Here is a 24,896-nt window from a genome sequence, read left to right on the forward strand (position 1 = left end):
CAGAGACAGAGCAGGCATATGTGCCTTTTGAAAATGTGGAATGATTTTTAAACTTCTCATTAAATTTCTTCTCAGCAGCTGCCTCACAAAGTCTTCATATTGAGATAACGCAGAAACTTTTTCCTGCTATACATTGATTTTTGTCAACAAAGGCACCTTTCATAATAAAAGCCAGAAAAAAAATCGCGGTACTGTTTGGTGATTGATTGCTCGCTGCCACTGTCATCCTCTTTGAGGCTCTGTCAATAATTTTGTGTCCACGCTCCACTAAGCTTTGCCTGTCAGTTACAGAGAGAAGAAGAAAAATCCATGTCTATGAACTGAACACAGGCCAACAACGCTGGTGTCAAAGCTCAGACGTCCTCGGGTTAACACGTTATACGGTTATTAGCAGGACACCAGACGACACACACGAAGCATAAAGAAGACAATTATTCTGGTGGGCGGAGCCAGACATTTTCATCATGTTGCCACTTGGCTGTAAATAATAAGATATTTTAAATATAAAGTGTCTCAACAGATTGGGGTGCTTTAGGGGAAATTCTGGGGTCTCCTCTCTGTCACACTGCATGAATTAGGTTAATTATTCTGTTATTACCTTCAGCCTGCCTGTTCTGACTCTAAAACAGGATTTGTTGTGCTTGCTCACAGATCGTTGGCTTCCTCTTCATATATTTCTTGCTGGTTTTCTATCTTATGATATAACATACACTGACGTTACTGTTGTTGTGAGTGTAGACAACACTAAATAAGATGAATGCATGCTGAGGACAAACAGAGTATGAAATATGGGGCAGATAGAGCAACCATGTAGCTCTTTATAGTTTGGCTACTGAGCTGTAAAATGCAATTTGCTCACTGGGCTGTGATTGATTTGACGTTTCTGACACTGCACCGCCAACAAACAGCCTGCTTGTCTCCTTTATACGTTTCCAAGAGTCAAAATTATGGAGGAACATTAAGATGTGCCAAACTCATTCTCCTAATTTTGGTGGCGTTCCCATCCATCCGTCTGTGCTGCAGGACATCACAACTGCGTCTGACCCCACTGCTCCAGCATCCGACTGTCGGGTCTTACTGAGAATTTATTTACTCATCCACCCCAAAATCTCTGAGCAAATGTATGTAGCTGAGGAGGTTGTTGTTTAATAAAGCTTTTAATAAAACATTTCCCAATTTTAACTTAACTCTTATATTTTGTGATTTATTCTTTTTTTTTTTTTTTTTTACGCATCCCAGGTGGAGCTCTGGAGTCGTGATTGTCAGCACCCATGCGGAGTACTGTGCAGGTTTATGAACTCACTGGATGTATCGCTTCAGCTCCTGCCCGCTGCACATTGACCAGTGGTATCGATGGAAGGCCGCCTGCACCAGTGGGGCCATCACGCTTCCCATCGCCGTTTCGTCCCCACAGCGGTTGCCTTGGCCATCGTGCTCCATGCCCAACCTGCTCTCACAGGCAGAGACAAACCATAAATTACAAAACAGCAGAACAGCAATACAAGATAAACCTCGACGACAAGGATTTCATTATTTTTTACAACTTCAATTCATAAAACAAGTGGAAAGGTCAGAGCTAGGGCTGCCACAATTAGTCGACTAGTCACGATTAGTCGACTATCAAAATCGTCGACGACTGATTTAATAGTCGTTTGAAGCTTTGTAAGATCCCAAAAGACGCAGGAATAAGTAGCAGGATTTAAGAGTGTAATAACGGACTGAAACAGAAGATGGCAGCACTGCATGTACAAGGATGCCAGCTGCCGTTAAACCCCGAAGAAGAAGAAGAAGCAGCAGTGTCCCAGAATTCATAGCGCAGTTTCCAACAATGGCGGCAGCTAGCTAGTTTTAATATTACTCTTAGTATTCTTTCTGGGTCACAAAATAAACGTTTAACATATGTTCAGGCGAGAATGTAGCTGTGTAAACCTCAAATATCTGCTCAGTTTATCAGGACACCACATATTTTCAAAAGCGCTCCGACGTTTTCGGAGACGTCTGTTACCCACTAGCTCGATAGCGAGCCGGGGGCTAGGTCACTAGTGCCCCGAGACCCACCGCCATCTTTCGCTACTCAGGTTAAACATGATATATGAGTCACTTAGATAACTTAAAAATGTTATTGTTTGGCTTTTTTCAGTATTTTATTTGTTCCTGAGTAAATCGGTTTGGCTGAGATCAAAGTTTTTACACAGCTGAATAAACGTCAAGCAGACAGCTGATTATCAGAAGTGTGAGATGCTGGAGAATTTACTCCAGTGTCCTGTTATATTTTAGATAGCAAGGAGTTTATTAAACTTCACCGAGACAATCTGCAAACTTCATTAAAATTTAATAAACTATCATATTGTCTTTATTTTTAGTTAGCACAGACCTTAAACACTTCAAGCTGTAAGCTAATGATAGTTATATAAGAGCAGATGCTGCTGGTGCAATAAGCTGTCGTTTTACGTCCAATGGACGATGATCTGATTAGTCGACTAATCGCAAAAATAATCTGTGACTAGTCGACTATCAAAATAATCGTTTGTGGCAGCCCTAGTCAGAGCTATAAAATAACCTTTAACAGCAAACCAAACAATAAAGATTCACACGGCTTTTGCGAATTGTACTTTAAATCTGCTGAAACTGAGGCATCTTACAGACGCATTTACATTCACAGCAATGCTGCAGTGTCAACATCTTTATTATCATCTCCACCGTCTCACATGACTTTAAAATATCCTATTAACGATGATTCTTTCAAACGTAGTCATGCTTTTAGCTTTTTACTTTTATCTGACATAACAGGAGTGTTAGTACTTTAATCCAGTCAAGTTCAAACGTTCCAAATCAGACAGACCTGCTTCTTCAGTGTTCACAGTAACGCCCACCATAACTGATGAGATATGTTTTTGTAAGTATGAATGCTTTAAAAAAAAAAAAAAAATCACATGATCACATGCCATTGCTTATTTTTACACGTGTAGTTTTGCATAGAGCACAGAGCCTGGTGTCTTTAACGGGTTTCAGCTGATTGTATGTTACATGTGACTTCCTTTGGTCATGGCTCCAGAATGATGGTCCCAGCTCACACAGTGAGAGAGGATCAGCTGATTCGGTCTTTTCAAAGATGGAAACAAACTGACAGTGTCACACTGTCAGAATTCTGTGATGATCATCTGGAAATGTCAGCACCACCATGACCTCCACCTAACCACCCAACACAAACGCTAGAAACAGCATACTCCATAAATAATATGTACAAAGCAAATAATGCTTGGTGCTAATGAACCTGCTGAATCCTGTGTCCTTACTGTTTAGATGAGTCTGTTACATTCATCCCGTGACCGCAGATAACTTTACCGAGTGATGGCGTGGCCTGCTGCTTTAGTTTCTCCCTTTAATCAGAGGAGACAGGACTCCCACTGGTGATGTTCAGTCTTGTACTTCAGTGCAGTCTTTTTGTGAAAGTACTTTTCTTTGAGCTCTTTTTTGGAGCAGGGGTTTGTTGGATTAGTTCTTTTTGCACATGGATTTTGGCAGCTGTCCCGTATTAGATCCATGAATGGAAATCAGTATGTGTTACACTTGGAGATCGTGGAAATTCTTTTTAAGAGAGAATAGAAATAAACCCAGGTACCGTGTGAGCATCCTAACATACACATGATAGGTTCATTTACAGCTGAAGGAAATGTTCATTTTATGACTTCTAGCTAAAGTGAAACATCCATCATCAGACAGTGATGGTCTGCTTTGCCTTCACACAGCTGACTGCAGCCACACTGAAAACCACATTTCCTGCTGTTTGGTTTGCGTCAGACTCCGAGTGAAAAGCTTTCACACCGTCTCAGACAAATCAAACCAAAGAGGCAAACAAATCAGAGCAAATCAGCAATGATTCAGGCAGGTTAGATCGGAAACTCTCAGGAATCAACCCTTCCATCTATGGGCAACTTTTAAATGCAAAATTTTATTTCAGTGCAGCAGGAGGCAGAAAACAGGAGGGAGACAATGACAACTGGAAATAAAAGTATATAGAGTCCATTTTTTGTAACTGCAGATGAATCCTAAAATCCTGTTCAGGGTGTTAGAAAGAGCACCTAACACAGAGCTGTCACTAGAGATGAAAATATGTTCTTCTTCAGAGCTTACTTCACACATTCTTCATCAGCAGTTGGAAACTAGGTGTCAAAATAAAAAAATACTAAACTCAAAAGCTGATATTTAGTAGCTGGAAGCTGAACGGCACATGTTTACTATTTTATTCAACTCACTGAAAGCTGTAGCTGCGTTTACATCATGATGCTGTACGTTATTGTCCCGCCTGACACCAAATGAAGTTAAATGGTCAGACCTGAACGCCGGGTGATGATCTCTGCATAACACTGCCCCTCTTTTGCACCGAATACATGTGCAGGCAACGACGCAAACTCTGTTACAATCGCTCACTCTCAAAGCATTCGTGGTGCAGCACTTGTTTGCAGATGCAAAAGTGACAGAAGTTGTTGCACAGTGACCCTGTTCACATGGTCAGCCGCTGAGGGAAGCGGTAATGATTGCCGCATTGTTTAGTGTTGAAAGGATGCAGAAATTGTCATTGGAAAGGTGTGGGAAGAGGCACAGCGGTGTGCTCGTCACCTACAGCTCACGTCACACAGGATCTTGCACAGGTTAATGACAGAGTTGCAGCAGACGTATGCGCTCAGTCTCATTTTAACACAATGTGCAGACTGAGTCTGACTGATGTAATCGTCGACGGCAACACACCCGCCTTTTTAAGAAACTTGACTTGATGCTTACTTTCTTATTTCGCAGCAACATCCTCTGAGGATCTTGGCCTAAACTTTACTGGAAAAACTCGATGTGGCAGGATATACTGGGTGTGCATTCTAATAGGCTTCATTTCTAAAAACCTCCAATGGTGCTGGAAACATCGATGTCTCTACTACTGTACATGACATCTGAACTATGGAAACAGGTTAATTAAAATAAATTGAGTTCATGTTCTTGGGTTCCTTCTACTTTAAGGTCGTTCGGGGCCACAGAATGGAAGCTGAAGTGAGGAGGCAGGATATAATGAAGCCCAGCATTTACTGTAACTGAGCGCATGTTCAATGAGCCCAGTCTGTTTCCACACCTCTAATTACATGAAGCATGTCCTTCAGAGGTGCTCAGAGTGGACGGCCACAGCTCACTGGCCACTTTAAAAGTAGAGCAGCGTGTTGATGGTAAATGGACTGATTCTTATATAGTGCGTCTCTGCTCTACCTCAGCCCTCAGACATTATACGAGCACTTTTTCCTCAGCTTTGTCTGCCTAAGTGATTTTTTTGTAACGTTCACACTGAGGTTAGTATGTTGTCCAAGAATACTCTGGCATCCAGCCTGGATAAGCCAGGGACCAAACCGCAAACCTTCCAATTAGTAAATGACCTGCTCCACCTCCTGAGCTACAGCCAGGCTCCAACTGTGAAGGTGTATTGGAAGGACTGCTGCAGCGATGCTCACACACAGATCAATAAGGGTGGGGTGCACCCTGGGCAGGTTCCTGTTTCTGCCACAGCGCTCACAGAGAGACACAAAACCTAAAACTAATTTAGAATCACCAATTAACCTGAGTCCACAGAAACGACGGACAGATGGTGGATTCAAACCCACCACCCCGGTGGTCCTGGGTTTCTGCAGCAAGGCACCAACTTTAAAATACTGCCAACATATAAACTTGTTCATTCAGAAGCTTAAGTACTTTACTTCTATAAATTCACAGTTTGTGAGCAAAGGTTTAAGGTTGTCATTCAACACTCCTCTCCTGCCCACATCAACATTGAAGGAGCTCTCGATTGCTGAAACCATTTCTCCGTCTATAAAGGCTTTTAAAAATCTTCCCCTAATTGATATGTGCATATCTGTGATATATCTCAGGACTATACCGATCCTTGCACAGTCTGTAGGGCTTAAAAAGCAGCGATCACCATCATCCTGCCTCTGCCTCGTGCTGCTGTTCCCTTCTCTTCAGCTCCAGATGCTTTCAGCATGTTTAAATTGATTTTTTCCCTCCATTGGGAATTAATCTTTGACGGTAAATTAAATACCTCATTATTTGCCCTCTAGGCTCTTCTCTCAGAACCAGAAAGCTGTGGGTGTGTACTGCACAGCTGCTGGTTTCCACACTGCTTTAATCTGTTTTATTTTCTCAGAGCATCTATCGATCCCCGGACATCCCTGCTCACTAGGCCTGCTTCGTTTGCACAGTCGGAGGATTTCATGCTGTGCCCTGGGACATCTCATTGTGAAGGACCCTCGCCATCTGCGCTGGGTTTCAAAAAGCTTCTGTTCCTGCTGAATACCTCCGTTCTCCACGCTATAATCCAGTCTCCCTTTCATTCTTAATATGTTCAAACAAAACCCGCATCATGTACCTTTGTTATTGATCATTTCAAACTCCCGTCTCATGACTGCTTCATCTGTAAAATCACCTGATGCTTTTCAACAATACTGATATATCGCTCTGAGCGTTTCTGATAATCTCTTAAATCTACCGTCTTTTTTCTATCCTGTCCAACTGGACTCAGTCCACTCCAGAACCAGTTTCTGTACCCAGCTGGCAGACAAATATTTGCTCTTTGTTGACAGTCTCTCCCGCTGCGTTTATTTCAAATTTCAGAACTCGCAACAAAAGCTCCACAGGAGACGTGGAAACAGCTTGAAAGAGCAGGAACGTGGAAAATTAGCCTGCTCAGTGTTCTGTTTCACACTGTAGTCCAAGTTTCACCGCACTGCAACCTCTCATGTGAAGACTTCAACTCTGACTATATCACATGGATTAAACTACAGCGCATATTAACCCGAAGGTTTAGGCTTCACACATTCAAGAGACTGTGTTTCAGATGTCTCTTGTTTAACGGCAGACTACAGGAAGAAAGCATGTTTAAGCTGCAGAGGAGTGTTTCCTGTGTGTGCAGAGTCGGTGTTGTTGGTGAGTTTGAATGTTTCCTCTGCCTGTAGCAGACAGTTATCATTCAGGGGGGGTCGTTCCTCATTGCTGAAGGGTAGTATGGGCTAATGCATTTCTACATTAGCTGACAGGTGGGTGGGCCATGCAGTTTTCAACAGTAACATATTAGGTTGAGACGCCTGTTTTCTCTCTTTCTCAGACTTTTCACCTTCATATTCACCTTCTGTTCGGTTCAGGCATCACAAAGAAAAGTGACTTGTTTAGGGTTTCAGAAAAGATTTGTGTACAAATGACAAATTATAAAGACCAATTTGATATTCGCCACAGGACTTTTGTTTCAGCCCTTCTTTTTTTCTTTTTCCAGAATATCTTTTCCCACCACTTCTTTTCATCAGTATTTATCATTCAGCAGCACAGGAGCCATCAGGGATGGTGCGACCTTGGCTATTTTCTGTAGCTACAATTTACAAATCTCCCATAAACACCTTACATGTAAGACACCAACTGTTCTGGAAGCCACAAACACGCATATGCATGTGCATGCACTCCCTCACACACACACAATATATAATTTTAGTATTAATTACAAAAATGACCACGTTGTGAGTTTCTTTCTCTATTTTTTTACATTTGTTTTTAAACTCCACACTCAGAGTTTGGACATTTGGAAATGTGCAGAGATTTCATTACAGCGCTCCAGCTTCATTTGATTGGTCGGTTTGTTTACACAGACAAAAAAAAATCTTTATTGATGCTACGATAAAATTAACGCCACTTTTCAAAGCAGCTATTCCAGGTGATTTGGACACACCAACCAAACGGCCCTCACTGTGTCACGTTAATGAGCAAACCACACTCAGCCAGCCAGCAACATGAAGCTAAACGCAGCTTATCCACTGTGCAGTCTGTTATTGTGCATTTACTCAATATGTGCTTAATTCTGCCTTTCAGAGAACGGCAGGTTTTAATAACTTTTTAATGCTTCCAGCTGATGTGAGTTTGTTTATCCTTATTTCATATGTTGCAGGAAATGTGGAGAAAAGGAGAAGATAATGAACAAGGGCTGAGTTCATGGACACATGCTTAGTAAACAACCTCTGGCATGTCCAAAGATGAAAACGAGGAACTCACACGTGTCCGGTCTCATGAGCCACAACAAAGGCGGAGGAGAAGCCGTCTTCGTGGTTCAGGGTGCAGCTCCGGACTGGGTGGCACATTCCTGTGACCGGAGCGTAACCTGCCGGGAGAAACGATGAATGTTACCACAACAAATACAAAGATGAGGACGCTGAAAACAAAACGTCTCCTCGCATCTCAATGAAAGGCGTCAGGGGAAAATGTTGTGTGGAAAAGTATATTAAAAAAAATTAAACAAGTTAAAAATGGAAATTTATTCTATGAAATAAAACTAATTTTGTGTGAGGATGAAATGCTAATCTTATAACCAAAAACAAAAAGTAATGTTTAAAAAGTTAACTGTGCATTATCTGCCAGAAGAGAACAATAAAAATATTATCAATGAACATTTCTTTATCATGCTGAGTCATCTTCATAGTTCCTACAATAACAAAACATGTTTTCATCTGTAATCTTTTCACTTTATAACTGCAGTTTGTTTTAGCTACAACGACATCATCCAAGATCTCGACTGCTGACCACAAACCAAGGAGCAGTGCGGTGATTAAGCACAGACGGATGGACATTATGAGACCACAAGTGGCAAATATGTGCAACAAATGATGCTGTGCTGAGGGCTCGAGTGAGACGTAGAGCCATTTACATACAGAGGAGGGATACTTTATGTAGGACAGATCTGTATGCATCTCGGCCCATCTCTACGTTTAAACGTGTCACGTGTGTCACGTGTGCACATCAGTGATACGTGTTGCCACTAGGGGTGCAACGATATTCGTATCGATATTGAACCGTTCGATACAGTGCTTTCGGTTCGGTACGCATATGTATCGAACAATACAACATTTGTAATTTATTTTATCAATTTTCCTTCTGACGATGCTGTCTGTGTTGAGCGCTCAGTGAATCTGTGTTCGACTACTCCGCCTAGGCTGCACTGTCCAGCGCAGATCCACTGAGCGCTCAACACAGACAGCATAGTCAGAAGGAAGAGCGCAGGGCAAGCTAGCGAGACAGAAGTTAAGCTCTCCTTGCAAGATGGACCTCCCCCACCCTCATTCAGTTCTGGCGTTTGGAACTATTTTGGTTTTCATGTGAGGTATGACCCTGAAGGTAAGCGAGTCATGGACTAAAGTAAAACAGTATGTTGGATGTGCCACGCAATGCTCAATTACATTGGTGTGAACTAGTGTGCTAGCGCAGTTAGCTCGTTAACGTGTTGGCCGTCTAGCCCCATGCACAGGGCGATCGGCGGTAGCTCGTTAACAGAGATTTGCCGTGTTGTGGCGTTAAGGTCATTTCAACGAGATTAACCTGAAAGCACTAGTGGGAACACAACGAATATGACTGCACATTTACGCCGACATCATCCTAGTGCAAAGACAAGTGGAAGCAGACAAAAAAAAGCAAGCATGCTACTAACTTTAGCCGAGTCATTTAGACAGCTGTTAGCACATGATTCTCCTTATGCTGCTGAGAATATAGCCCAGAAGAAGCGGATAGTATAGCTTTTATTTTGGAAAGAGCCATTTCTCTGTAATAAACTCTCTTTTCCAAAGATGAGTGATTCCTCAATCAGATACAGGGCTCGCAATATCGCTAGCCCGACGTCCCGGAGCTAGTGATTTTTTCAGTCCGGCTACCAAAATCTATCTCTGCCCTGCCTGTTGGGCTATTGTAGGAAAAATATATGTCAATGCTTTTGCATTCTTTCAGAAATGTAGCTGGGTAATTATGTCATTGGCATCGGTGAGCCACTGTCAATATGTGACATATTGAAGTCGCGTTTGAATTTGCGCTTGTTTTTTTGCTTTCACTTTGCAATCGTGCGAACTGTGTATAGAGAGCGACAGCACTGATCTGTGAGTGATGATAATTTGTGCACCAATTCCTCTGACATCGTCTTATTAATCGTTAGCTTACTATGCAAACATGACAAGTGAAATCTCCCGCAGCTTAAACATGTGAGAGGTTGATCGCGCAGAGAATCGCTGAGCTTATGTGAGTGCGTGTAAAAGCATTTCAGTTCTGCTGAGCCAAATAAGACAGGTCAGGGTGAAGAAGTGACAGCCAAAGAAAAGCTTACCACAAAACGGAGAAGTTATGACAAATCAGACTATAAGGCAAAAAGAAAGTGCAGCTTTATGGTTTCATGGACAAAAGAATTTCTGTGGCTGCAATATGACGAGCTAAATAACCAGGGCTGCACATAAGTGGTCCGCAGGTGTGCATTCGCTGTCAAAATAAAAAACACGCACAAGGGTTAGGGTTAAATTTAAAAACTGTACTTTTGAGTTAAAATATATATTTATAATTTTAATAAATGACAAATTAAAAATGCATGAACATTTTTTTGTATCGAAAAAATATCGAACCGTGACACCAAAGTATCGAACCGAACCGTGAATTTTGTGTATCGTTGCACCCCTAGTTGCCACTGCTGCCAAAAGACAATACACATTACACACAGCAGCACAGTGACAGCAGGGGACTTAGGGGATAATTAATGGCGATTATCGCTGCCTTTCCATGACTTCCTGCTATAAGCACTGACATCACATGGTCACTGCTAATAACTGGAGCCACAGGCAGCAGCAGTGAGAAGGACCAGCAGGGCCAAAAATAGAATAAATATTCTACTTATTTTTATTGTTTTAATGTCTACACATCCAGTTTAGCTGCAACATCATGAAGGACATGAACTTTGTTTGGAGCCAAACTGCAAGTACTGATTTACAGGAAGTGAACCTCGCACCACAAAGAAAGAAATGACATTAGGAAATATAGATTTTGGCCCAAATGTGCAGCTGGAACATATGATGGTCTGCCCGAAAGCTAAAAAGTACCCACTGATCATTACGACACTAGGTTCTAAATCGAAATCAGATTCCTGCCTGCGGACTGATGGATTTCCCCATGCTGTTTGTTTAACTCTTAACAGTGGTACCAAGAGGGAGACACACACACACACACACACACACACACACACACTCTCTCTCTCTCTCTCTCTGTGCCACTTCAGATCAGCACAGTTGACTCTTCATCTGTTATGCCCTCCCAAGGGTGGGATTACCTTGGGAATTGTAGTGGTGCACTTTAGTCCGCAGAGGATTTATAGGCCGAGTGAATGTTCCAGCACTTCCTCGTTCGCCCAGCTGTCACGGTTTAGATGAGCGCGTTAGAAAGTCGGTGAACTCCCAGCAGTCCGGGACCATTTCAAGGCCATTAACCACAGGTAACCTCAACACGCTGGCAACAATAATATTGCGTAGACCTTCATCATCATCATCCACTTATTGCTTTATTACAGCGACAAACTAAAGGACAGCGAACATTCATTAGCAACATGTCCTACAGGATAGCAGCTAGGGTTTGTATCATGTGCTGTTCATTAGTGTTGGTGCATTAATAATGCAATAACTCATGAAGCATAGTTGTTCCTTGTGAAAGAGCGAGTGAGCAAACATGGTAAACTTAATGAGAGCACGCATGCAAGCAGAGCCACCGAGGCAGGGTGTGCGCTAGCACTCAAACAATAATAATAATAACTGCTGTTGTTGTTTTGTTTTGCCCCTGATGAACACTTAAAGTCAAGTGGACCCTCAAAGCTGTTTTCTAAGAATGGCCTCTCTTTTTGTGCATATAAATCAAATCTAAATCAGAACCCAGAGCAGCTTTGTCGATTACTCCTCTCACTTTGTTTTTATTTAATCAGACATTGCGGGCATTTCCATGGCTGCAGGTCCCCCGAGTGCTGAACTGAAATCTCTGGATTACAAATACGGTGAGGAGGATAGAGAGGGATCAGCGTTTTATTGGAAATCAAGCTCAGAAATAAACAAACACTTTTCTCCTGACGTTCTTAAACCTTTGACTGCTCATTATTTCTGCTCATGCTGACCATTAAGAAAGAATCTCCGAGTGTTTGTCAAATACATCGGTCTGTAAGGAAAAATGAAATGTGCATTTTGTACATAAGACACGTCTTTGGAACTGCCTTCTTTCATCTGCACAACACTGGCGTTCATGCATTTGATACGTCCGGGTGAACTTCGTGATAATCACAGAAGTGACTCCAACCTAAGCTCCATGACAAGTACTGGCATGGACTAGTAACAGAGGTCACATGTCTGTGAATGCCACCGCTCACATTTTGGACAGATGGTTTCAAAGCGGGGTGAAAGAAGCCATCTACATCCACTGTCAGCGACCATCGTTGAAGAGAGGGCGGGGCTTACGTCACCAACCATACCAGTTAATGTTCTCCTGTCTTGATAGCAAGTATAGCCACGAGGCTTAGAGTTAATGAATTCTTCTACACAACAACAAACCCAGTATCATCGAAGCTGTGGCACAATCAGCACACACAATAATCCTGCTCAGATGAGTGAGGCTCTTACAGATTGTGTCCATGTAGCTCGACTCACATCTCTGATTTTAGGCTGTAATGGACTGAAGGATAACTCAGATCCAATTAAACTGAAATTCCACTTCCAGCTCAGGATGGAGATTGCTTCACACTCTAAGTGGAGTCCTCACACCTTGAGCTCGACTACATCACACTGACTTTCTGTATTTTGACACTCTCTCTACTTTATGCCGGAGAAAAAGAGGCATGTGTGTGTGTGCTGTTGTGTGAAAGCAGCAGACGACTGGTTGCAGCCACTTCTACCTGGTAATTGCCGGAGTCCAAATGCTGGGAGGACTGGTAAATCCTGAAGTGCTGCTTCATCTGTGCAGCACTCAGGCTGCAGGGAGGTTTGTTTTATTTCACTTGCAACTATATTTCATAATTAACTTTTCTATACGTTTCCTTCTGTTTCATTTCTCCCAAGAATTGTTTAAATGTTACCCTCATTCAGTCACCCATTTGGGGAAAACAACATTAACCCACATCTCACCTGAGATTTATTGCAAAAGTGGGGGAAGTAATTTATAACATTTATACAAACTATTTAGCCTTCACCGAGAGTCCAGATCGGCTGTTTCCATCTTTCCAAGTGACTTTATTATAACTGTGTGTCTCTTGTTTTCAGAGGAAGCCCACAGAGAGATCAGAGTCGGGGTTAAGGTTTCAGGGCTCTGAATGCTGAAGCTTGTACGGTAACGTTCAGGCTCCCAGAGGTGAGCCAGTAAAGCTTAGGTTTAGAAGGACCTGAGAAAACTTTTAGTTAAAAACCTTTGAGTAATCTGTCTTGTGAGTGAGACTAATATGTTAATTAAATGAATGTGAAAAGGTTACAGATCCACTCGAAGGGAGCAGTTCATTCAGTCATCAATCTGATCTGATGTTAAAGAACTAACGGAGCATGAATAACTGAAATAACTCAGAACAGCAAAGAAAGACCAACCAGAGAACGGCTTAAAGCTGACAGTGTTGATGCTCGGAGTCAGTGCAGTAACCACAAACATCGCAAGTGATCCGTTTTTGGCTGCTGGTCTTTTGTGCTGAAGAACTCAATGCAAAGAAAAAGACAACTGACCAAACAGAACATGAGGGAAATTAATTGTTTTCAAAGTATTCACTGAAAAATTGGACAGAAATATTCAAGCTAAGTGGCCAAAAGTTTGCACGAGGACTGGATTTTAATACCGCTCAACAACTTCCAAACAGAAGCCCAGAAAAGATGCACTGCTGCTGAACTCCAGCTCCAAAGACGTAAATCATCACACCCGTAAGGTGAATCTAAGCTTCCTGCTATTCCAGGAGGAGAATGCTGCTCACAAAGAAGACCGACAGAGAATATGGCGAACAAAACAAACACATCCTGTGTGAACAGATGAGCCCACGAGACTGGGAGTGTAATTGGACACCATCAGGTCTGGAATTATCCAGCAGTAGTCACAGTTCTTCACCCACCCACACCAGCGCCCTCAGTACTGGAAAGAAAACATCAGATCTGAGCTTTGATGGATGGAGAAACATGGACTTAAACCCACTAACAGGGTCGTTATCCACAGAGTGGGCTACAGACAGGGAGCAGCAGCATATTAAGCTTTAAAAGGGACCCGACCCTGCAGGAGACCTAAACAGGTCCCACACTATACAGGGCAGGTTCATCCTGTGGTTGTGCCGTGTCTATTGGAAATATTCACTCACAGTGTGTCTGATATGTTGCACTCCAGTCTTGCCCTCATTTGAGGTGTCAAATGCAAAAACATGCACTGTCATGGCCCAGGGCTAAGCTGAGCAAAGTAAAAACTGTGCACCAAAGGTGAAACTGCCAAACCCCACCAGAGAATATATTCGCTTATTTTGCTCATAAATTCCTGTTAGATCCCAGATGAATGAATCTCACAGCTTCCTGCTACAGAGAGAAGAACTCAAATAAACAGCAACAATCAAGTCGGGGAGGCCTGATCGGACCGCCTGCACCAACAGAGACCGCCTGCTGTTAACAGCACGAGCTCTCATCCCTGTGAGGGAGACAGCTTCCTGTCACACTGTGGGCATACAGTGCGAGTTTTTTATTTAGTCTAATGCTTGTTCCAATATAATGGATAAATCTTTGGCCTGAACATAAAACACAGCTTATCAATAACTGTTTCCCAGTGAGCAACAGCACGCTTTGGTTGGATCATCTCCTCTGTCTTCACTCTTTGCTCCCTTTGGACGACCTGTGCAGCCTCTGGGTGCAGGTATCGCCTCATGCACCAGTACTGACACGGACTCTAGTCAAATGCAAAGCTAGTGAAAAAATAGTCAGAAAAGATGAAAAATAATAATTTCATGTGTGATTTGTAGCCTAGTGTAGCAAGTGTATATTTAATTCACTTCTATTCTACTTAGATATGTGGAATTTTAACCTGCAAAGCTTCGCTACCATCGGCTCCACATCGATGTATCGATGGACTTCCCGTGACACGCCTCCTGCAGCTCATCCTCAAAGACCTACTCCAAGACCTAACAGCACTAAGATCGCCTCCACTCGCCTAACAACGCCGTCTCTCCCTACAACTGGAAAGCTGGGTTGGCACCAGCCTTTCTTCCAGCACCATAAAAGGTGCAAATAGATTTAACTTTGTTCGACCAGGAAAGTGTTGAGATTTAAAATGTCTTTTGTGAGCATGTCCTGACCAAGAAACAGCTGCTAAATCAGCAGCCTGACATAACAGCGTACAAACGAATACGAAAAGCAAAATACACGGACAGTAAAGATGGGAGCACATCAGGATGCAGAAGGACGAAACAGAGCATCTAACCTGAGCATGCAGTGTGCTGTGATCAGCACCTGACTGACAGAATCAGTGAAACCATTAAAGAGAGCCGTCCTTACATATGAATCTATAACACATTTCCACAATCAAGCGCAGACCAAATGTCTCTGCCGTTGCATTCACTTGCAAATAAAACGTCTGCTGCAGCTTCTGTAGCAAATAAACGAAGAATACAGCAAGTGGAGGCTTTTAATAGTGCTGACTTTGGGCATTTGGCTGCTTTCACTGCTGAAGTTTGGCTGCTATAGAGAAAATAAAAGGAGGGAGGAGAAGTCGATATCTGGCAGACACTGGAAATTGCTTCCCCCCCCCCGTCTTTCAAATCAGCCTCAGCAACAAGAGTAAAAGTGCCAAAAAAGTAGCACAAAGGGAGAGTCCACCCTTTCTGTGCGTCATAGCAGTAATAACGAGGCTTTTCATTGTTTTCTCTTCTCGGTGCCTCTTTGTGAATCATTTCAGTCAATTTAACTCAAGCAACTGGGGCACAAACAGAGAATCTGGAGTGAATTCACACGTAAGACGTGTTTCCTAAATGTTGAATTTGCAGAACGAACGCTTCAAAACTTTTTTTTCTGCTCTCACTGACAAGTTGCACATTTTGCAACACAGAAAGCTGACTGGTGTGTATCGTGACGGGTAATCTCCCTCCGGGGCCTTACCCTGCATCCCTGTGGGGCCGAAGCCTTGGCGAGTGAGGAAAATTGCGTGGTCGTGGTGTTCGGCGTGATCGGGATCGCCTTTCTGCTGCACAAAGGCCCAGCGGCACACGTTCTCCAGGCTCCGCGATGGGTTGCCTCTCTCAATGAGGCTGATGGACTGAGAGGAAAAAGGAGAGAGAAATGCAGATGCAAATGAACATGTTGGTACTCTGGCAGCAGCCTGTAATTACTCAGACTGTGAAGCAGGAATAGTATGTGGAAGCCCTGGGCTGAAAACGAGAGGATAGCGAGCTGAAGGAGTCGTGGCGAACATAAATCACCTAAGTGCCACTGCTGATTACAGCGAGCAAATGGAAATGTGCGTTTTGACACTGTGTGTAAAAGTGAGTTAGACTAGGTGACCTCTGCAGTCTGCACACATTTTCATCTCTATTTCACTCCTCTGTCATAAAAGGGAATGTCACCTGCAAAAAGAAGTTTAAGAATTAAAAAAAAGCAACGGAAAAGGACGCGGGGACTCACCTTGGCATACCCCAGCATAATCATCCTGACCAGAACCACGTTGATGTGGACTCCCAGAGACTCGTCATGGTAAATCTCATTCACCTGAGGTGCAGGGGAACAAACAACACTTTTAAGGAATCGGAAATCTGAAATTTAAGGTAAATCTCAGTTCTAAATCCGACTCATTAGAGTGAAACAGGTTATTCCTCACGACTCCCTCCACGAACGTCTGTAATCAAAGAGACCAGGTAAATATGAATAATATGAACAATAGGAGGGAGCAGCTTGTTATCTTAGTTTTGATATTTGCAAGAAACAAAAACATCACGCTTTGGATATGATGGTGCCTTCAGCCTGCACAGCCGCTACTAGTCATTAAAAGAGAGATTATGACTTGATATGGAAATGTGCTTATGCATGTTGTCTCTGTATTTAGATAGATAAAAACTCAACTCTTCATGGGAATGATTTCCTGTAAAGAGCTCCGGAGAAACCAAGCACTGAGCACGTGACAAAGTCGTTTAGTATTCAACCCGTCTTGGTTTCCTGCAGCCTCGGAAGTAATGTAAAGAGAAGCGAATGAGTCAGTGAAGCAGGCTGGTGAAGGACTCTCCACAGGCAGCCTGACTAATGTTTTCTATCGATTTGAATCTGAATGAAACAGTGAAGTGAGACTTGTGCACACAAGCTTTCTATTTTAGCAGTCAACACCATTATCATCTGCAGACATGCATGTTTGTTCAGACAAAGGCATCGCATCTCCTCCGTATCTGCAGGTGTGTGAGATATCAAAAATGCACAAATGCATTTCCTGTTTAAATTATATCCATGTTCACTTATCCTCATGAGGCGTGAATAGCAAAGACAGTTACGTTTTACAATATTAATGCATGAAGACTTTGCAGGACTGCTTGATAGCTGCAGAGCTACAGTTAGCAGAGGACACTGTGACAGTCCACCACCCATTTTCCTTTAATTTAAAGTCATTATAGTCCTGTCCCACTTATGCATACATGTTATGCAATTAATTTAATGCTGAATATATGACATGATGCCACGCGTGACACAAATTGCCAGTTTCGATTGACTTTGGGGGCCATATGCATGTATTGGTGCTTTGAAGGAGGATTTTGATGTTCTGACGTCCCGTGCACTTTGATTGGGTCATAATAGTGAGAAGTGTGAGATTGTCAAGCCCACAGTGTTCACATGCAAAACATTTAATCGGACATTATTATTTGGCTGGAAACTGAGCGGCAGATGAATGAGCCAGTGACGGTCACCTATGAATGGAAGCAGCTGCAGCAAGCACACTTCCTCTGCTGAACAAAGCCAACTCTGTGCACTTAATTACTGTGGTCATTCTTTTGATATTAATGAGAATCATTCTGCATTTTCAAACTTGTATACTAGATACTACAAACATATTTGTAGATGGCAAAAAAGATCCGTTTACATAGTTGTGATGGTGACCAGAACGAATGTGTGAAAATGAAGAAGATTGGATCATGGGGGTAGATTTAAGGGACACTTACCACCAATATTTAAAATACATCCATTTGTCTAAAATGTGAACGAATCCTTATTCAAGAAATCTACTGTAAATATTACTCAGAGGTGCCCGTTTCTCCTCCTACAGTGGGTCTTTTTTACTCCTAAAACATACACTCACTGTCCACTTCACTACACATGTCCTCAACTGCTTATTTACCCAAATATCTAATTAGCCAATCACACGGCATCAACTCAGGGCCTTTGGGCATGTAGACATGATCGAAACAACATGAAGGTCAAACTGAGCATCAGAATGAGGAAGAAAGGTGATTTCAGTGACTTTGAACATGGCATGATTGGTGCTGGTCTGAGTATTTGAGAAACTGCTGATCTGCTGATCCAACAAAAACATCTCTGGGTTTATAGGGAGCAGTTCAAAACAAGAAGATATCCAGCGAGCAGCAGCTCTCTGGGTGAAAATGTTTTATTGATGCCAGACGTCAAGGCCGAACGGGGCCGGCTGTTTTTGGCTTAATAGGAAGGAAACAGCAACTCAAAAACCACTTATTAACAATAATGTGGTTTGATGTGTTGTGCATTCATCTCTGAGTGCACGGCACTGTACCAGGGGCCACTCCTGTCAGCAAAGACCAGGAAACAGCTGGCTCACCAAAACTGGGCAGCAGAGGTTTAGAAAATTGTGCCCGATTTCATGAGTCTTGATTTCTACTGTGACATGTAGGCTCACAGTTTTGGCGTAAACAACAAGAAAGCATTCAGCCGCTCTGCCGCGTATCGATGGTTCAGGCCTTTAGATATAATGTCAGGGATGTTTTCTTAGCATATTTTGGACCCCTTAGTACCAACTGGGAATTGTTAAAGGACACGGCCTGTATGGAGTATTGACTGTGTCCATCCCTTTATGATGTACCATCTAACATGGTTGTAATGCACCGCGTCACAAAGCTCAAATTATCTCAAGCTGGTATCTTGAACATGATGACGTTCGGCACCTTTGAGATGGGATAGAGGGATCTGCAGATCTGGAGCAGCATCTGGCTGATGCTAGCACATCAATATCGTCCAGATTCTCTGAGGAATGTTTTGAGCACCTTGTTGAATCTGTGCCATGAAGGATTAAGGACGTACTGAAGGTGAAATGCAAGTATTAGCAAGGTGTAACTAACGAAGTGGCCGTGAGTGTAAATATGAATGGTGATTTTCCACAACCACTGAATGTTTTGTGGTAAATATAATTAGCCCCGCATCACCACCAACACCAACGTGTCATGATCATAGTACCGACTACACAGCATCTCCTCCTCTCCTGTGGCATCGAGGCAGGGAGGAGAAAAACGAGGAGAAGGTGCAATATTGGAGAGTAATTAAAGCGTTTTGCACAGTTTTCCTAAATATCTATATATAAACGATCGCTGTGTGCTGAAACACACTGAGCAATGGAAGCCACTGGGTCCAGTTACTTAAAATAAATCCATCTGAACAGGTGCCACATGCATATTTAAGCAGTTCACTTCAAACAACAAAAATATTCTGACACAGACAAAACTGTCAAATTGTTCCGGTCTGACTCTCACGTCTGGATCCAGGCGAAAACAAAAAGTGGACAGGAGAGTGAATCACGTCTGCAGGAGTTCACAGCAGGAATGAAGTCAACGTGTTGTGACTAAGCTCATGTTTCCATACTGTCGTGAATATTCGATTCTGCTGGCACAAGGAAGGTCCCCAATTCACAATTAGGAGAAAGGATTTGTCACTGCTTGGCTGCACAACAGAGGGACAAAACCCAAATAACACGTGACTCACAAACAGGACAAATTCATCACGAGCCAGCGAACTCTAGCGCTAATCCCAGCACCAGGACACCTGACAAACATTTTTACTAGTCTGGTGTGATGACCCCCCTGAGGAAAAAAGGTACCACTTAAAAGTTTATCTACAGTGTCAATACACTAAGTGTGTTCTCTAAAATGCTAAATTCTGCTTTCATTGCAGCGGATGCTAACAAACTTGATGGCAGGGAAACTGTCAGCATTTTGAGTTCATTGTGTTCTTGAGATTTTAATGAGTTTGCTTATATTTCCAGTTCATGGTTTCCTGTATGTGAAATTCCTCTCGTGTCTGTGAGTCTGTAGTCTTATCTGTGTCTCCGTCTCCTCGTCCTTTGTGTGTGTCTCCCTTCCTCAGTTTCTTCCCCTCGGTCCCTGGGTCAAGCCCGCGTGTCTTAGCCTGCATCTTAGTGTGTTTCCTGTTTTATTTTGACAGTCGCTCGTCCCAGGTTCAGGGGGTTTAGTTTTGCTTCCCCTGTGTCACTATGTCTGATTCGTCCCAGCTGTGTTCCCGTCTGTTTCCGCTTCTTCTAATGACCCTGTGTAGCGTAGTGTAGCGTAGTGTAGTGTAGTGTAGCGTAGTGTAGCGTAGTGTAGCGTAGCGTAGTGTAAGGTTTTATTGTGGGAAATTATTTGGGTCACGAAAAAAAGTTACAAGCAGCAAAAATTAAGAAAAACAATAGAAAAGAATGAGATAAAACAGAATAACATACTATGTTGCATCGGACAGTATTGCACAATATTGCACATAAGAGAGACATCTCTAAGACTTAATTTAAAAGTTACGAGAAAACAAAGGGGAAATAAGTAAGAGTAAGAGTAAGAGCTGCTGTAACATGCTGCCACACACGGAGGTCGTCTGTTCATTTCGGGTCATGTTCAGGTTTTTCGATGCTTAAGGTTCTACGTCCGTAGTGTTTAGTATTTCAGTTCTCAGGTTGGTTCTCGTCCTTGTTCTTCTGCCTTTTGTTTGTATTTTTCGTGCAGCCTAAATAAACGGCCGTTCCTGCCTCGAGTGTCTGATTTTAGGTACAAACACAAGGTGCAGACAAATAATTTCACTCACTACTTTATCCAAATACAAACTGACCAAAGAGTTTCACCTCCTGGAATTACCATTTATTTTCACCACCTCCCGTGATCCTTATGTGCGTCACGGGGGGGTGGAGCCTATCCCTATGTGCAGTTTAGAGTTACCAGTTAACCTATCTGCACCAACTGCACGTGTTTGGATTATGCCAGAGAAATGCAATTAAAATACATTTTTCTAAAATATTGATGGTAATCTTAATTTCGCAGAGCACTTCTCGTGTAACATGACAACTGGAAAAAGAACATACATGTTACTGAACAAACTCTGCACGTGCCCATCATGCAGCTTTCACCGCTGTTGTTTTGTCACCAACTGATTGGTGCTCACCGTGCAGTCAATCGAATCAGTGAACAGGTCAACATCTTGCCATCTTTCTCTCTGACATGTTACATGAGAAGTGCCAATTAGCAGAGCATGAGGACCAAAGTCACAGGCAGTGGGCCTCATTTTCTTTGGGCCAGTGATTTCTCACTGAGCTCATCTGCCACATTACACAATAAGTCAGTGCTCTCCACTCAGGACAGAAGAGGTGGAGAAAAACATTTCCCGGCAGCGTATCATCACGTTAAACTGTCCCCAGAGCATCCTTTTTGCTTTGTCGACTTCTTGAGGCGATGCAGCGCTGGACGAGCAGGACCACTCCCTGCTGCTCCTTTGCATTTGTCACTCCTTGGGACTTTATGAATAACAGTCTAGGTGAATGTGAGCCGCATCACAGATGGGAGCTTCGAAATGAAGACAGATAAATGCTGCTGATCCTGAATGTGTATCTACTAGCAAAGCAGCTTTGCTTTGCTTGCAGTAGCTGCACTGTGAGCCTCTCCTTCAGGGAGAGCTGAAATCACACCATATGTGATCCAACACACTGAGCTGCTCGCTCTCAAAGACTCATCCCAGCGCTATGACTTCCTAACAGCTTCCTCCACATAGATGCAGCAGGACTCACTTCATCTCATCGTATGCTGTCACTGGGGCTGCACGATTAGTCACATTTTAATCTCATTCATAATTTTTGGCTTCTTGCAATTAAATGAACATTGAGTGATATTGAATAAGCATGCTTCACCAAGAGTGACTCAAGCCCTAAATCACCACTGGATGGTGTTTCTGTTTGTGTATGTGGCTGTCGCCCACACCACGTGGATGCACAACACTACATTAAAAACAAAAATCAAAAGTCTAGCAATGCAAAAGCTGAAGAGCTGAAGAAATCATATGCAAAGAATCCTGTAGGGTTGTGTCACCACAAAGCAACATGACGAACACGTTTGTCTGCCTGAAAACACAACACAAACTGCAGCACAACTAATGCATGCAGGCCAAGAAAAACAGTGTAATGTGACACATCCAGCGTATCACTGCATCCATCCAGATCACAAAGATGGGCTGAACTCACCAACACAGTCACACTTAAAGATAGATGTCCAATAAACACACAAGGCTTCAGAAAAAATGTTCGACACATTAGACAAAAGATGTGTTATAAGTGGAAAAAGCAGTGGTGGGGAAACAGAGAGGGCTCTCACAGCTGTAGCGCTTTAGTCTCATCACGCTGGTACAATGAAGGGAGTGAATGAGGTTTCTGCTTCTGGGAGATGAACTTGGATGAAGTGAATAAACACCTGATTTGTCTGCAAAGAAGGGTTAATTAACAGGAATGTAGCTCAATGCAAAGGTGGGAAATGGGAAGATGTGAAAGCAGCGCTTGGTTTACATGACACTGCTATAACAACACCTTATGAAAAATCCTTCCCTCAACACTGATCAAAACAACAGCGATGAAATTTTGGCCATAATCACACAGTCCTGCTTATCGCTCTCGAATTTCATTTGGCATACACTCACTTACTCAATTTCCATCACAACCAGGATGTCCATCTCTTCCTTTTACACAGCCATGCTATAGGTGCTCCGTATTGAACTAGACTTCAGCACAGAGCACCTGCATAAGTCAGCAGGGAGTGGGTGAAAGGTGGAGGACCCACTTGACAGGTCAGGTTACTCGTCTATTCCAGGTAAGGACAACCGCATGCTTCAGACATAACTACAGGACATTCCCACCTATTTATATATAGAGATAAAATTATATATCCCATTTTTTTATCTATAGATGCACCTTTAGTTTGCTTTTTGACATCACCTGTTCTACATCTGCACAGAGACCGTGTCCATGTGTTTGTTCTAATGCTGATTTGCGTTATTTACAGTTAAGAAAAATATTTTAGAGCTCTTTTTTTACCAACATGGATGATGATACTGCATCTGTTGAGCATCTGTGTACAAAACCAGTCCCATAAAAAACAGTTCTCCCATTTTGGTGTCGAAGACCTTGACCAGTTCCCACCGAGTCCTGACCTCATCCCTGTCCAACTACTCTGGATAAACCAGTTTGCTTACTGTGAGCTGGGCCTTATCACACAACACAGGTGCTGAATCTCACTGCAGCCAGAAGCTGGTTGGATTTCTAAAACGAGATGAATTTAGATTTTTACAGCAGCATATTAATGTTCCTGGGTTGTCTTTTTTTTTTTAAAACCCACATACTATTGAATATGTAAGTCGACCGACATATCGAGTAGGTGACCATCGCCTCAGTGCTTTATGCTGATTATACTGGCAGCAGGCAAAGAGGAGGAGGAGAGCAATGGAAACAAAGAAGAGGAGAGGAGACTGAAGAGAGAAATCTGAGAGGAAACGAGCAGCGGAGACATGAAGACAAAAGAAAGAAGATGAAAGGAAACGAGTGAGAAAGAGGTAAGAGGAGAAGATCAATAGCAATGAATAAGAAGATGGTGCTGTGGTTGGATGAAGCCCAACACAACCGAAACAACACCATCCCCACAGTAAAGCATGGAGGTGGAAACATGTGTTGGAGCTGTTTTTCTTCACATTCACAACTTCGCCACATAGATGGACCAATGCATGGAGTCATGTACGGTAAAATCTTGGCTGAGAACCTCCTTTTTCAACCAGAATGACTTCCAGCATGACAATTATGCAAAACATACTGTCAAAGAGACGACGGAGTGAAAAGAAGGACGTTGAGGTCACCTCGGTGCCATAAAAAGAGTCATGTTACCAAACAGGGGAGAACTTAAAGGAGTTTCTGTAAAGAGGACTGGGCCAAAATCCCACCTGAGATCTACGCAAACCTGATGACCGTCTCAATGCTGTGCTTGACAACAACAGTTTCTCCACCGAGTACTCAGACATCTGAATCTGAAGACAAAACAGAGCTGCCTGATTCTGTAAGCCTGCTGCACTTACTGTTGGAGTCTCACTAATGATGAAGTATGTAACAATAAAAGAACAGACTTTATCCTTCTCTCATTTGCTGTAACAGATTCAGGACTAACGTATCGCTTGGTCACAACCAAATAATTTAAATGCAGTTTGAGTGCTGGTGTGTGTGTGTGTGTGTGTGTGTGTGTGTGTGTGTGTGTGTGTGTGTGTGTGTGTGTGTGTGTGTGTGTGTCTATATGCAGAACTTTCCATGAAAATTAAGTTGTTGTTGATTGGACTGCTCGAAGAGTCGCTTGTGAAGATGCCCACAGAATTCATACATACATGCTCATTAAATGGTCCAATCAGTTCCAATTCTCTGGAGGATGGTGAACACAAAGAAGAGGGGGCTCTGACTTGATTAGCAAGAGATATCAAAGAGAAGGAAAACTGGAAGACCAGAGAGGGAAACTGGGAAAAGGGGAGATGACAGGAGAAGAGTATTGAAACAGAAGAAGGAAGAAAGGAAAACAGAGGGAGTGAAGATGATGAACACAGATGAGACGGGGGTGAGGAGAAGAGGGAAGAAGAGAGCTGAGAGGAGAAGAAGAATAAAAGAGGTGGTGTAGGAGGGGAAAGAAGGAGGAGGAGAGGAGGGAGAAAGAAGAGCAGAGGAATATAAAAGGGAAACGAGGAGACAAGAGCGAAAGAAAGAGATAGAGAGAGAGAAGATCAATCACAGTAATCAGCGTTCAGAGACTGTGCTGCGTCCAGATAAAGCCAGCGGGG

The 24,896-nt window shown here is 42.9% G+C and overlaps 1 protein-coding gene across 5 annotated transcripts in view; it reads right to left on the reverse strand.

The window, feature by feature from the left end:
* Nucleotides 1–24,896, reverse strand: part of adamts3 (ADAM metallopeptidase with thrombospondin type 1 motif, 3) — a 137,856-nt gene that overhangs the window by 44,258 nt on the left and 68,702 nt on the right. For all 5 annotated transcript variants that reach the window (XM_076891210.1, XM_076891208.1, XM_076891209.1 and 2 more), the window contains exons 6-9: nt 16,470–16,553; nt 15,948–16,104; nt 8,068–8,173; nt 1,304–1,447 (exon numbers count right to left, since the gene is read on the reverse strand). In XM_076891210.1, the coding sequence (XP_076747325.1) occupies nt 1,304–1,447; nt 8,068–8,173; nt 15,948–16,104; nt 16,470–16,553 (491 nt within the window). The remainder of the gene's footprint in view (nt 1–1,303; nt 1,448–8,067; nt 8,174–15,947; nt 16,105–16,469; nt 16,554–24,896) is intronic.

Source organism: Maylandia zebra, linkage group LG12 (genome assembly GCF_041146795.1).
Source record: "Maylandia zebra isolate NMK-2024a linkage group LG12, Mzebra_GT3a, whole genome shotgun sequence".
Lineage (NCBI taxonomy): Eukaryota > Metazoa > Chordata > Actinopteri > Cichliformes > Cichlidae > Maylandia > Maylandia zebra.